General features: G+C 44.9%; 1 protein-coding gene across 1 annotated transcript in view; it reads left to right on the top strand.

Annotated features, from left to right (window-relative positions):
• The window catches only part of LOC117883054 (interleukin-20 receptor subunit alpha-like), a 32,013-nt gene extending 24,717 nt beyond the window's left edge, over window positions 1-7,296 (top strand). Inside the window, exons 7-8 of the mRNA XM_034782008.1 lie at window positions 885-1,015; window positions 5,656-7,296. Of these exons, the coding sequence (XP_034637899.1) occupies window positions 885-1,015; window positions 5,656-6,582 (1,058 nt within the window). The 3' untranslated portion in view covers window positions 6,583-7,296. The remainder of the gene's footprint in view (window positions 1-884; window positions 1,016-5,655) is intronic.
• Window positions 7,297-15,245: the final 7,949 nt, after the last annotated feature.

The raw sequence follows: 15,245 nt of genomic DNA, 5'->3' as shown, positions 1-15,245 counted from the left end.
AGGCCTCTCCAATGTCGAATAGAGGGGAATGATCACGTCCCTTGATCTGCTGGCAATGCCCATACTTATACAGCCCAAAATGCCATTAGCCTTCTTGGCAACAAGGGCACATTATCGACTCATATCCAGCTTCTGGTCCACTGTAACCCCTAGGTCCTTCTCTGCAGAACTGCTGCCTAGCCATTCTGTCCCTAGTCTGTAGCAGTGCATGGGATTCTTCCGTCCTAAATGTAGGACTCTGCACTTGTCCTTGTTGAACCTCATCAGATTTCTTTTGGCCCAATCCTCTAATTTGTCTAGGTCTCTCTGTATCCTATCCCTACCCTTCAGCATATCTACCACTCCTCCCAGTTTAGTGTCATCTGCAAACTTGCTGAGGGTGCAGTCCACACCATCCTCTAGCAAAGGAGAGCAAAGTCTGCATGATGCAAGAGTGACTTGCAGACTCCAAGAGGAGCACAGCTATCATGAAGGATTTGCCAGTGGCTCAGCCACTAGAGCTGCTTTGGACCAGTGGCCCTCATTGGAGATGGGGTAGGAGGCACACTTTGCTACATCTGCTCAGAAAACCTGGACATCAGTGGACTAGTACAAGTCCAGTGTTAAAATAATGAGGAGCAGGGGGAGTGCAGTTCTCCCTCTCCCCTCATTCTCTACAGCCCATGGTGCAGCAAGGGCACCCTTTCAGTCAGTGACCACGCCCCAGCTGGCTAGTGAGGGGGCACAGAGTAGCACCTCCTTTGGTGTAAGTGACGGGGGTAACTCACACTGCTTGGTAAGACACCCATGTGGCGTGTAGCAGTCCGAGTGATCAGGCCCTGAAAGGTGGCTCAGTGTGAGCATTTCTCCCTCCCCCCGCTTGAACTGTTCTTAATTCTTTTCAGATTTCCTCTGGGACCTTGTTCTTGTTCTGGTTGCCCTCCTCATGCTGCTTCTGCTGAGCGCCGTTTGCTTCTATTTCCTCAAGCTCTACATGTATTCAAGCATCTCGAAAATGCCCTTCCCCAAAACACTGGTGAGTGAGCAACAACTCCTGTCAAGCGTCAGTAAATGGCACTGTATTGTTACACTGCCGAGGCCATGCAGCAGCTAGGCTGTGCACTGGGTGGACATCCCAAGCCCTGTAATTCTTACAGAGCATGCCTCCTGTTCTGGAACTGGCAGCTCTTGGGTCGCTCTGCTGGGCTGTGAATTCACACGGATATGTTTGGTAGGGATGAACAGTGATTGACTAGGGAATCGTTGAGTGAATGAAATACCTAACGGAGAGCACTGGAGGGAGTTTCAGGAATGAGACAAGAGGGGAAGAATGGAGAATAACAAAGAGGGTGGAGCTGAGATATTTTCTAAGTAGGGCTGTCAATTAATCGCAGTTAACTCAAGCGATTAACTCAAAACAAATTAACTCATATAAAAAAGTTAATCACGATTAATCACAGTTTTAATCACACTGTTAAATAATAATAAAATACCAACTGAAATGTATTATAAATATTTTGGATGTTTTTTCTACATTTTCAAATATATATTGATTTCAATTGCAACATAGAATACAAAGTGTACAGTGCTCACTTTGTATTATTATTCTTGATTACAAATATTTTCACTGTAAAAAGATAAACAAAAGAAATACTATTTTTTCAATTCACCTCATGCAAGTACTGTAGTGCAATCTCTTTATCATGAAAGTGCAATTTACAAATCTAGATTTTTTTGTTACATAACTGCACTCAAAAACAAAACAGTCTAAAACTTTAAAGCCTACAAGTCCACTCAGTCCTACTTCTTGTTCAGACAATCGCTAAAACAAACAAGTTTGTTTACATTTACGGGAGGTAATGCTGCCTGATACTTATTTACAATGTCACCTGAAAGTGAAAACAGGTGTTCGCATGGCACTGTTGCAGCTGGCATTGCAAGGTATTTACGTGCCAGATATGCTAAACATTTGTATGCCTCTTCATGCTTTGGTTTGAAGGTTGCACTATCTTTTGGTTTTTTTACAGTGCAAAAATTTGTAATAAAAATAATTATATAAAGTGAGCACTGAATTCTGTGCTGTAATTGAAATCAATATATTTCAAAATGTAGAAAACCATCCAAAAATATTTATACTAAATTTCAATTGGTATTCTATTATTGTTTAACAGTGTGATTAAAATTGTGATTAATCACAATTAATTTTTAATCGGATTAATTTGTTCTGAGTTAATTGGTTGAATTATCTGTGATTAGTTGACAGCCCTAGTGCTAACTACTTACGTTAAACATTTGTAAATTGTATGGTAGAGATTGCACTACAGTACTTGTATGAAGTGAATTGAAAAATACTATTGCTTTTGTTTATCACTCACCATGGCCAACAAAATGGCAGATGACATTCAATGTTGATAAATGCAAAGTAATCATAGAGTCATAGACTTTAAGGTCAGAAGGGACCATTATGAATATCTAGTCTGACCTCCTGCACAATGCAGGCCGCAGAATCTCACCCACCCACTCCCACAACAAACCCCTAACCTATGTCTGAGTCATTGAAGTCCTCAAATCATGGTTTAAAGTTTTCAAGGTGCGAATCCTCTAGCAAGTGATCCGTGCCCCACGCTGCAGAGGAAGGCAAAAAAACCCCAGGGCCTCTGCCAATCTACCCTGGAGGAAAATTCCTTCCCGACCCCAAATATGGCGATCAGCTAAACCCTGAGCATGTGGGCAAGACTCACCAGCCAGACACCCAGGAAAGAATTCTCTGAAGTAACTCAGATCCCACCCCATCTAACATCCCATCACAGGCCATTGGGCATATTTACCGCTAATAGTCAGATCAATTAATTGCCAAAATTAGGCTATCCCATCATACCATCCCCTCCATAAACTTATCAAGGTTAGTCTTGAAGCCAGATACAGTAACTCCTCACTTAAAGTTGTCCCAGTTAACGTTGTTTCGTTGCTGATCAATTAGGGAACATGCTCATTTAAAGTTGTGCAATGCTCCCTTCTAACGTCGTTTGGCAGCCGCCTGCTTTGTCTACTGCTTGCAGGAAGAGCAGCCCATTCTAGCTAGCTGGTGGGGTCTTGGAACCAGGGTGGACCGGCAACCCCCATATCAGCTCCCTGCTCCCCTAAGTTCCCTCTGCTGCAGCCACCCAGCAGGCTAGCAATTGCAGCTGCCCTCCCCCCACTGCCATGTGCTGCTCCTGCCCTCTGCCTTGGAGCTGCTCCCTGAGACTCCTGCTTGCTCTGCAGGGGGGAGGGAAGAAAGTGGGGAGCTAATGTCAGGGTTTCCCCCTCCCCCCTGCTCCTGCACCCCGCTTACCCCATCTTCCATAGAGCAGGGGGGACACACCAGGGCTCAGGACAGAGGGAGCTTGCAGCAGCTGGTCTCAGCAAGCTGATCTAATTAACAAGGCAGTGCACTTAAAGGGGAAATGCGCATATCTCTCTCTCACACATACCCCCTCCCTCCATTACTGCTGCCTTGTAGAGTGAGAGTTAACCCTTGAGGGCTCAGCCAATTATTAGTTCATCATTTAGCAGTAGGGGAAATATCCCACGCTCTGACTCCTCCACCTCAACCAAGCGTCACAATCATCATCACTGTGTACCAGTATTAAATTGTTTGTTTAAAACTTATACTGTGTGTGTGTATATGTATATATAATATAGTCTTTTGTCTGGTGAAAAAATTTTCCCTGGAACCTAACCCCCTCATTTACATTAATTCTTATGAGGAAATTGGATTAGCTTAACATCGTTTCGCTTAAAGTCGCATTTTTCAGGAACATAACTACAACGTTAAGTGAGGAGTTACTGTATGTCTTTTACCCCCACTGCTCCCCTTAGAAGGCTGTTCCAGAACTTCACTCCTCTGATGGTTAGAAATCTTTGTCAAATTTCAAGTCTAAACTTTCTGATGGCCAGTTTATATCCATTTGTTCATTGGAAAACATCCACATTGGAAAACATAATCCCAACTATACATACAAAATGATGGGGTCTAAATTAGCTGTTACCACTCAAGAAGGAGATCTTGGAGTCATTGTGGATAGTTCTCTGAAAACATCTGCCCAATGTGCAGCGGCAGTCAAAAAAGCAAACAGAATGTTAGGAACCATTAAGAAAGGGGTAGATAATAAGACAGAAACTATTATAATGCCGCTATATAAATCCATGGTACGCCTATACCTCGAATACTGTATGCAGTTCTGGTTGCCCCTTCTAAAAAAAAAAAAAAATTAGAATTGGAAAAGGTAGAGAGAATGGCAACAAAAATGATTAGGGGTATGGAACAGCTTCCATATGAGGAGAGATTAGTAAGACTGGTACTTTTCAGCTCAGAGAAGAGATGACTAAGGGGGGATATGATAGAGGTCTATAAAATCATGACTGGTGTGGAGAAAGTGAATAAGGAAGTGTTATTCACCCCTTCACATAACACAAGAAGCAGGGGTCACCCAACGAAACTAATAGGCAGCAGGTTTATAACAAACAAAAGGAAGTACTTCTTCACAACGCACAGTCAACCCTGTGGAACTTATTGCCAGGGGATATTGTGAAGGCCAAGATTATAATGGGGTTCAAAAATAGAATTAGTAAGTTCATGGAGGATAGATTCATCAGTGGCTATTAGCCGTGATGGGTAGAGATGATGGGGGGAGGGATAGCTCAGTGGTTTGAGCATTGGCATGCTAAAGTTTTGAGTTCAATACTTGAGGGGGCCACTTAGGGATCTGGGGCAAAATAAGTACTTGGTCCTGCTAGTGAAGGCAGGGGGCTGGACTTGATGACCTTTCAGGGTCCCTTCCAGTTCTAGGAGATAGGTATATTTCCATATATAGTTAAATTTAAAAAACCCATGCTCTTCGTGTGTCTTAGCCTCTGACTGCTGGAACTGGACATAGGTGTAGTTTGATGTCTATATTGCGGGGGAGGGGGCAGCTCCAGCTAGGACAACAGGGCCTGGCGTGGGGGGCAAATTCTGCCCCGAGGTTTGCAGTTGGGGGGGGGGCAATACCCCCTCCTCAAACTGCACCCATGCTGGATGACAGGGATGGATCACTCAATAATTGCCCTGTTCTGAACATTCCCTCTGAAGCACCTGGCACTGGCCACTGTCAGAAGACAGGACACAGGGCTAGATGGACCATTGGTCTGACCCAGTATGGCCGTTCTTACGATATGTTAGTGACGAGAGTGGTATAAATGACTAGGCAGGGAGACAGTTTCACTCGTGTCTCATTTTGAGACAGTCCTTTACAGAGGGTAGTGTCAGATTGTTTTCCTATTCCTTGCCAGTTTATGTACTGGAAGTTATTGTTGCAGTCATAAGTTTATGCTGGAAAATAGAGTCGTTTCAGCTGAAACTGATACATGTGTAGTAACTAGGAACAGGGGAATGGGAATGAATTGCTGTGGCTGTTACTGGTGTCAACCATGAGAGACTCACTTTAGCAAACAAACCACTCCAGAAGGTTTCTCTTGTGGTTTATGATTTCACTGGGCAGTTCCTCACGGTTGTGGGGCTTCGGGGTGCAGTTCTCCACAGTTGGAGATACTGTAGTTTATTCATGTGTTGAAGCACATGTCTGTGGTGCTCATTGCCATCATATGTGAGTCTCTGTTATTGCTTTGTATTGATTTGTTGTTCATTTTTGGCAGGCTATTCTGAATGAAGAGCTAAATGTGAACCTCTGGAACAAATCACTTGCCCATGACCTCGAGGGTGCCTCTATCACGCTGATCTCAGTGGCTGGGCTTGCCTCCAGTGGTAACTCCCCAGTGGAGCAAGAAAGACTCCAAATCCAGCTACTTCCGGAAGACTGCCAGGCCTGGAAGGAGGCAGGTTACTGTGCTAATGGGTTTGGTCCAGGCTACTGTGAAAACGTGGTCTCTTCCAGTTCCTCGGGCCAGCTGGAGTTTGCTGGAACTGTAGACTCTGAAGCCCCCTTGTCATCAGCAGGACAGATGAAGGATGGATATGCAGGTGAAGGGAACTACAGGACAGCTCTGGAGGCCCAGCTTCCCATGGGCCAGTTGGTGTTTTCTGAGCAGCTACCTCCAGTGTCAGCAGCACTGGCCAGAGATGGTTATATGAGTGACAGGGACTACCGGCCTTGCTCAGAGATTCAAATTCCTCTGCACCTCCAGGTTTATTGCAAGTGCTCATCTCCAGTATCAGAAACCTGCAGTGTTTCACCACCAACCTGCAGCCTCAGGGACCTTAAAAAGAACACTGATGGCAAGAGTAGAGGGTGGCCACCCATGGACTGGGTTGATATTCCTCTCAGCTCTGTGAAACTGCAGGTCAATGAAGAAACACAAAACTACCTTGCTCCTTTTCCCAGGCACTTGTACAGTCACACTGCCGATAAGACAATGAAGGACAGCAAAGCAGACTTGTCAAGGTTGGGTCAGAGTGATGTAGAACAGCATGAGTACCTACCTGTGAGCCAAGAGCAGCATGGCCTCCCAGAGCACACAGAGCTTAGCGATGACCCCAGTGGGGAGCCGTACCCAAAGACTGATGACACTAAGATCACGACTTTCTATAGCTATGAATTACGCCCTCAAGTGCTTGTCCTGTAGCTAATGATGCTGGAGCTGGAAAGAAGACATTAGCGTACAGGGAGATTTCCCATATGTTTATCCACGTGCAGGGGGTCTGATTCTGGACTCACTTGTAGTGGTGTGAATCAAGATTGACTCCACTGAAGTGTTATATACATAAAACCAGTAAGATCAGACTCTGGAATTAGGCTGAAACCAAAACCCTAGCTCCATGAACCTTCACCTCTGAACAGCAGCCCCGCAGTTGGAAGTTCACTGCCCCAGGTGATTGGACTTGGCTAAGTGACCAATAGAGATAGTTTGACCTGTGAATTTAGATACAGCCTTTTGGTTCAGGCCCACCTGCAATAGAAACCAGTGGAGGCCTATGGTTTTGTCTGAGTTTTAGTGTGAGTTTGTGGGTCCATCTGAACCTGAAACTTAAGGAAAACATAAGGTATGTGAAACCCACACAAAGCAAAAATAAGAGAAAGGCTCTGAGTGGTTCCTGAGACCTGATCGACTCACATTTCTCATACAGCTTTAGTGACAGACAAACTAAGGGGGTGACTTTCTCTCTAGTATATGTATATATCTGACATGAAGCTGGAAACATTGAATGTACATTGTAAGTATCTCTTTCTTAGAATACTAATTTATTATGGAAATGTCTCTCTTTCATGCTCTGTCTTCTGCGTCACGCAAGATCAATCCAGTTTTGCATACATTACACAAAGCTATAATATGCTGCAGCAAATGTATGAGAAATATACTAGGAAAATTGGGGGTTTCCCTATGGGGAAAGGGAGCCACTTGCTTTTCAGAACCTGTCATCCACATAGGGGGGAAATACCAAAAAACCTACCACAATAGCATTTAACTTCAAAAAGGGGAACTACAAAACAGTGAGGAAGCTAATTAAATGGAAAATAAAAGAAACAGTCACAAGAGTGAAATGCTTGCAAGCTGCATGGAAACTTTAAAAACACCATAATAGAAGTTCAAAGTAAATGTATACCTCAAATAAACAAAAAAGTATGAGAATCAAAAAAAAAAAAAATGCCACCATGGCTAAACAATAGAGTAAAAGAGCAGTTAAAAATTGGAAGTCAAATCCTACTGAGAAAAAGAGAAAGCAACATAAATTCTGGCAAATCAAGTTTAAAACTATAATTAGTCAGGCCAAAAAATATTCAAAGAGCAACTAGCAAAAGAAACAAAAACTAACAGCATTTTTTTTTTTTTGGTATTTCCCCCCTATGTGGATGACTCCTTCTCGCATCCCCCTACTCGCTGCTGCTGGAGTGAGGGGTTTCAGTGCAGATGTAGCCTTAGGAAACCATGACACCAGGGGGGTGGGATTTTCAATGGGGTCTAAAGGAAATGGGTGCCTGATTCCTTTAGGTCTCTTTGAGACTCTCACTTGAGGAGGTCATGCCTAGCACATGTCCCAAACACAATTCACTTCCAGAAGATGGGCCCCATGTCTCATACTTGCTGATGGAAGTGCTGTGAAAACCTGGCAGGGGAAGGTAAAGTGCTTGATGCTTTCATCTTCTGTTTCTGATGTGAGTCAGGAAGGACCCCTTTGGGTAGCCCCCTTTCCCTGCCTTCAAGATCTCGTATGCCAGAAAAATTACACTGTGGTGCGATATGTTCTTCTGATGAATCTACTGGGCTAGATGTACCATTGATCTGACCCAGTATGTCCGTTTTTATGTTCTTGAGTCTGTAAGTACGGATCAACTGACTTGGGTTTGCACTGTGGGATTAAAAAGAGTAGTGTGTAGACATTCCTGCTTGGGCTCTGAGACCCAGTGAGGGAGGAGGATCTCAAAGCCCTGGCTCCAGCCCACGCGGGAACATCTACCCTGCTTTTTTTAGCCCCATAGCGTAAGCCTGTCATCCCAGGCTCTGAAACTTGCTGCTGCAGAGTATGTTTTTTGGTGGGGGGTTTTCGCAGTGTAAATGAACCTTAAGTGATTAATAAGCACTGAGCCACACATAAGAATGCCTTTGGTTTGGTAGCTGGTGATGCCTCTGTTGAGGGGTTCTGCCCCTGTGTACGGAATGGATTACCTGTGATATATAGTACATTACGAAGAATAGAAGTGCATAGGAAAAGCCACATTGGCCAGACCTATGGTCCCTCTACTCAAGTATCCTTTCTCCAACAGTCGCCAATGCTGGATGCTTCATAGATTCAGCAAGTCCAAGGCCAGAAGGGCCCACTGGAATCATCTAGTTTGACCTCCTGTGTGAAACAGGCCAGAGACCTGCCCCACGGTAATTCCTAGGGCAGAGCTTTTAGAAAAACAGCCCATCTTGTTTGAAAACTTGTCAGACAAAGGTACTGGAAACCTCTGAACATCTTTAATTATGCAAGTCCATAGCATGGTGTGGAGTGGGGTGAGTGAGGGGGGAGATTTATTTGTACAGAAGCTTGTTAGCTTTTTTATTTAAATTATACTAAAAAGCTACATAATTAAATATATTTATATCTGACCTTAACCAGATAACATCAACGGATGCATAATGGACTGTGAAGTCATTACAGAGCAGTTTTCAAAACAGAGAAACTTTATTCGGGTTCTTATCTCGTCCATCACTGTGGTATCAGAACATCTTGCTGAGATACATTAAAGGGGTGCTTAGTAGCTGTCGTGTGGTTCTCTCTCTCTCTCTACCCCCGGGGAAAAGCCATGTGAGGACTTTTGAAATGTTGAATTATGCCTGATGTGCTCCTGTGCTTTTATGAGTGAGGCTGGCTGAAGACATGATCTTTACAGGTGGAACGGGACCTGGCAGTGTCTGTGATGGTTGTCAGATTCCCCTCACAGCAAGCTCCATACCTTTCGGCTAGACCCTGAGAAAGCTCACATAGGCTTTACCCTTGTGAAAGACAACTCTGTCATGCGGAAGAGTGCAGTAGTAGGCAATAAGCCTCGTCTCAGAGTGGGAGAGGTCTTGGGCCCAGATCACTGAAGTTCTGTTTTGCTGAGACCATTGCCTCACATGCTGACCAATATTGTCATTGTTTCCTTCCAGGCCCCCGGCGGGGTGTCTGCATCCATCTGTTGTCTCTTGTCTGATGCTTAGATTGTCAATTCTTTGGTGGCAGAGGCTGTCTTTTCATACAGTGTTTGTACAGCGCCTAGCACAACAGGGTCCTGGTCCATCACTGCGGCTCCTGGGTACTACAATAATACCAATAACAAGTAATAATAACCTTAAGATAAAGATGTGGCAAATGGTCTAAATGCAGACATAAAGCAGAAAAAGGGCATTTCTCCATTGAACACAGTCAGGGCTCTGTGTGCCATAGATCTAAGGAAACCCAGCCCCAAGTAATATTAACAATTGTTATTATAGCAGAGCCTAGAGACACTAGTGAGCGGAAGCCTGGTTGTGCTAGGTGCTGTGCAAACACATAGTAACTGATGTCCAGTTGGCGTGCGTGTATGCTCTCGCTGTGTGCTGTACCAGCCCTGCAGATAGCCTGCTCTGCAGACATCGATAGTACTACCCAGAAAGACCACAGACTCGGTTCATTGGTGAAGGTGCTCAGACAGATTTATTGTCGTTGAGGCACGGTCCTGGTGCCCCGTAAGTGCTACAGGCACACAAACACGTGTGCCCACAATCAATGGACCAGCTCAGTCAGCAGCAGGACTTTCTTCTGCTCCCTCAGCTGGACAAACATGCCCCTCCTGTGATTCCTCTTTTATACAATGATACAAACAAGTTACGTGTGGTTAGTTACCTACCCTACACCTTGAACATGCTGGTTCGAACAAAACGTCCCCGTCATTATCCTGTCCTCCCATCCTTGTCTGGCTCAGGGTCGGTGTGTTCCTGTATCATCACCCGGGATTGTGTTTATGCTGTTACTTGAGAACTCTAGGGTGGGGTGTGCCTGTGCTAGCACTCTGGAATGTGTTTACATGAATACCCAGTGCCTAGCACCTCTTAGGAGTGCCTGTGTTTTAGCAACGCTTAACCCTTTTTTGCCATGTTCATGTACTGGTCAGTGAACTTGTGAGCAAGTGTCTGCTCTATGACAGGGCCTGACTTTGGCTCTTAGCATGGCCTGGCTTTGCTGTCTTTGGTTCAGGCAGGCCCCATGCTCCAGGCTTTCTCTTGTTATGATAGCAGACAGTCCATGACCCAAGGAGCCTGCACTCTAAATAGACAAGATCAACATGGGATAATAAGGGAGACGCAGGCCAGACTCATTCAAGGCCATATAACAGGTCAGAGACCAAGTCAGGAATGGAACCCAATTCGCCTGGCAGTGCCCTATCCACTAGCCTACATTGCCTATCATGCTGCCTGAAGCCTATCCCCTGTTCCAGCTCATTATATTTTCCCCATCTAATTAAATTTCCCCAGCCCACACTGCCAGAGTGAGATTGCCAGGGCACAGAACTTAAAATGAGGTAAGAAGAAAAACAGAGATAGCTTGGAAGGAGAGAAACACTTTCCTTTTAGCTCATCATTTCCAGTCAATCTCTACAGAAGTCAAGCACATAAAGTGGCACCTAAGAATGTGTTACAGCAAAACAAAGAGCGGGATTTAAACATTAAGATATAATGATCCAGCAACGGCCTTATTAGAATCTACAAGCCAAATTCACCCTGGGTGCTACTCTATCAAAGTTAGTAGATCCACACCAGGGAGGAATCTGGCCCTATGTGATCTCTATTGAGCTGTGTTATATCATCCTTTAGCTTTTTCTAACAGGAAGCCAATTTTGTGTCCCTAGAAACATCTTTCTTGGGGGGATGGGACTCCTCAGTTTTGCTAAGATGAGACAAAATGCTGCCCAGCAAGATTTCTTCATATCTGGAAATGCCCAGCCCTGAACTAGTCTACAAATCACAACGAAAAGCTGATGGAGGCACCTTCCCAGAGGCCCCAGGTTGTGGTTTATTAGCTGCAGTTATGAGATGGCAATTTAAAACAAGGTTTCTTTCCTGTCCCTTACCAGAATTTCTGTATGAACTGACAGAGGCTAGTTTAAAACACACACACTAAGTGCTTGGGTGTGCGCAGACATGTGCCTGCTCTAACTCTCTCAAACAGAAGGGTGTTTGATCTAGCTGATCTAGTGTCTGTTATTATTTGTTTTTTTTTGTATTGCTGGAGAGTCTGGAGGAACCCAGGCTGATATCAGGGCCCCATTATGCTAGGCACTGCACAAATACAGAACAAAAAAGGTAGTCCTTGCCCTGGGGAGATTACAATCAGTATTTCTCCACATCACAAAGTCATCATTCAGGAGAGCATGATTGGCCATATCTGCCCTGCCCTGATGATGACAAGAAAACAAGGTGCTGCAAGTCAGGATTGAGGTGCATTAGAAAACTGTGTGAGGCCCAGGGCAGGAAGAGTAGGGGGGCTGCAGGTCACAATGGATGCCAGGGAAATAATAAACATGTTGCAGGTGACTGTTCTATTTCTGCCTGGGAATACAGATCTACCATAGACACCACTTAGAGCATGCTGTGTAGCCACAGCTCCAATGTCTTTGCTCAGGGCTGAGTAGGGCGAGAGCACTGGGGCTGTTGGCTGGGATCCACTCCAGGACTGTTGTGTAGGAAGCCGTTCTGATGGGCGTACTGGTAAAGGGAGCCCCTGGTTCTCTGTGCTCTGAGAAAAACCACATTTCCAGCAGCAAACTGAAACCCTGAGTTCCATTTCTCCTCATGAGCACAGGCATTTCTGAGCTTCTAAATCTGGCGAGAGTTATTCTCACTCAACAGCTCTGTTCTGTGATTTGGGGGTGGCCAGGGCTCTGTCTGTGGCTGTCATTCTGAAACTCTTTTTGGAGACTGTGCTGCAAACAATACTCATCCTTCTCCTGTAAATGTCTGTTTTCTTCCATTATGGATTGGCAACTAAGGGCCACATTTTACTCCCATTGAAGTCAATGACAAAATTCTTATGAACTTTGATGGCAAGAGACTTGGGATCTAAAATAATTTTATTCAAACAAACAAACAAACAAACAAAACAAAAAACAAAAAAAAAAACAAGGGCAAGAAAAACTTTCGGCGGATCTCATCCTCTCTTGCCTCATTAGAATGAAATCATTACAGCTGGATGAGTACTGCAGAACACACCAGCGTACGCCCTTTGCACCACGTACAGATGCACCATTGCAGCCCAATGGGTCAAATTTTCAAGAATGAAGAGCCAGTTTCTCAAGTGCTCAGCATCCACAGTTGAGGCCAGATTTTCTAAAGAGCTCTGCACCCAACAGCCACCTGACATGCTGAGCTCTGCTGAAAACCTGTTCCTGACATACAGAGCTCTTCTGAAAAAACTGGGCAGCATTTGCTCACATGTGTCAGTGAGTTTGCTTTGGCTGTGTACATGCCTCATTTGTGTTGACTCTGCCAGCGATCGTGCCGTCAAGTGTTACTGGCATGATTGTTCACAGACAGCAAATGTTGAAGCTGCATGTTGTAGTATTAATGGAAACTGGATTTTAATATGCACTGAACATGTAGCCAGACAGGAAACAGAAACAATACCATGTGCTTATTTGCCCAGTCACCTCCAGCTCACACTTATTTTGTTTCTTGTTTGTTTTTAGTAGGGCACCCAATGTACTATATCCTTTCCAAACTGAAAAGAAGGCATAAATAATGCTTTCCCCTAGGAGTGTATGACAGACAGATGCAGGGATAGTGTTTAGAAGGAAGGAGTAGGACCTCTAACTAGAGTGCTCAAGGTGGCAGTTGATCACATCTTAACAAAATGTGGTTATGGGTTTTTTCCTCTAACTATCAACTATTGAATTCTCACAGCAAACTCCTATCTAATCTCTCCATCCTATCTAAGGGTTTTAGACTGCTGCCCATCACCACAGTATCTGGGCACCTTCCATGTAAAATCAATAGCAATAGTGCAGTCCCTAGTGGACTTCATGCAGTCTCTGGTACTTCTACCTTTGGGGTAAAACCTCTGCTTGTTTTTTAGAATTTATTATTTTTCTCTTGGTGTGGGTATGGGCTGAGAGGATGCAAGGCAGTGTCAGTGTTGTGAGTGGTCATTCTGATGGTGGAAAGACCTTTTTGAACTGCTCAGAGATGATTAAACTCACCAAAAATGTCCATTAGAAACCTGGGAAGAACCAATGCATTTGATGAAAATCACAAGCTGCCCACAGACAGTCGACGAGCAGGAAAGAAGACAGGTTCTGGTCTTGGTTACACCCATGTAAATTTGGAGTAACTCTACTGAGCTCAGTATGATTTACACTAGTCCCGCTGAAATCAGAGAGGCTCAAATCCTCTGAAAAATAGTTTGCTAGGAATTAATCATGCTTTTCTAGAAATCAGCCAGGGCTGAAGCCAGCTGTATGTCTTGTGCTGGGTGAGACAGTGATTAAAAAGCTATTTGTAAAATATCATTGGTTTTTGTTCAGTCATCAGAGGGGACTATGACGGGTTTGGTCACAGAAACTCCCTCAAGACTGTCACTAGATGTACTGGAATACCACTGAGAACAAACCCCCCCTGCCAGAGAAGGCTTCCCTCTACTCCCGGCTTGCTGAGTTTGACACTCCAGTCAGCTTCAGCACAGACCCTGAGGTTGGGCCACACCTCTCTGCAGTTCACTGAAATATGTCAATAATGTCACAGGGATGGCTTAGTGGAGCAAGCATCAGGTCTGAAACGTCTAGTTGCCCTGGAAAAAGAGATTGAAATCTGGGCAGGCTCAGCTCTTCTCCAGGCTTGATTTCTGGGGGTGCGTTTGCACCCAAGGCTCAGGTCACCCCGGTTTAGCCTATTATTCTTCTCAGGCAGGTTGTTGGACATAATTTACCATGGGCAGGTCTTTTAGAAGAGACTTTAAAAAACAAGCCTGGTCACTGAGGATCCCTGGGCAAGATTTGTAAGAGATACTTGAGTGTTCTACTTGGAATTTGCTCTGCTGACTGTGTTTTGCTGCAGGCTGTGCCTTGGCTGGATCTCCCGGAGCACCCAGAGGCTGGCGGTATAGAGCGGTGCTGTCAGGGTATGATTTGTAAAGTGCTTTGCCCTGAGGAGTGCTAGCTGAATCTAAACTATTCTCATTAAAGAGTCAGTGTAAGGCAGGGAGTGTGGGCTACATAGCTGGAGAGCAAGCAATTGCAAATCAGGACTCGTGAGTTCAGTGTCTGGCTCAGCTACTGACTTGCTATGTGAGCCTATGCAAGAGGTGTAACCTCTCTATGCCTGCATATAGACCCAGTTCACAGGCTTATTCTGAGGCTTGATTAATCCTGAGGGCAGCGTTCTGAGATCCTCCAAGGAAGGATTCAATATGAGTGTGAAATATTAGAATAGTCAGCAGGTCCTGGAGATGGAGTCCATCCCAAGTGTCTATAGTTGCAGCATGGAGTGTGCACCACACACCACAATTCTCTGGCTCCTCTTCAGCAGAGACCTAGTAGTTGCCTTTATGTGCTACATGCCCACTGGAGCTCCTGACAGCTACTCAGGCAGCCTTGTCCCTACACCCAGATTTCCAGTCCTGCCCCTTCATCTTCCAATTTCAGATTGGTTGGTTCCAGGGGAAACCACCAGGTACAATACTGGGCGCTGTTAGCAATGTGCCAGACTCCTGCCAGTGTGCACAGGCACTTTCTGAGGTTACCTGTAAAACTGCAGCAGGGTGGAATGTGACTGGCTGGGTTATCAAATGGCTG

The sequence above is a fragment of the Trachemys scripta genome, chromosome 9, assembly GCF_013100865.1.
Source record: "Trachemys scripta elegans isolate TJP31775 chromosome 9, CAS_Tse_1.0, whole genome shotgun sequence".
Classification (NCBI taxonomy): domain Eukaryota; kingdom Metazoa; phylum Chordata; order Testudines; family Emydidae; genus Trachemys; species Trachemys scripta.
Note: the sequence above shows the minus strand (reverse complement) of the source record. Positions and strands in the feature narration are given on the sequence as shown.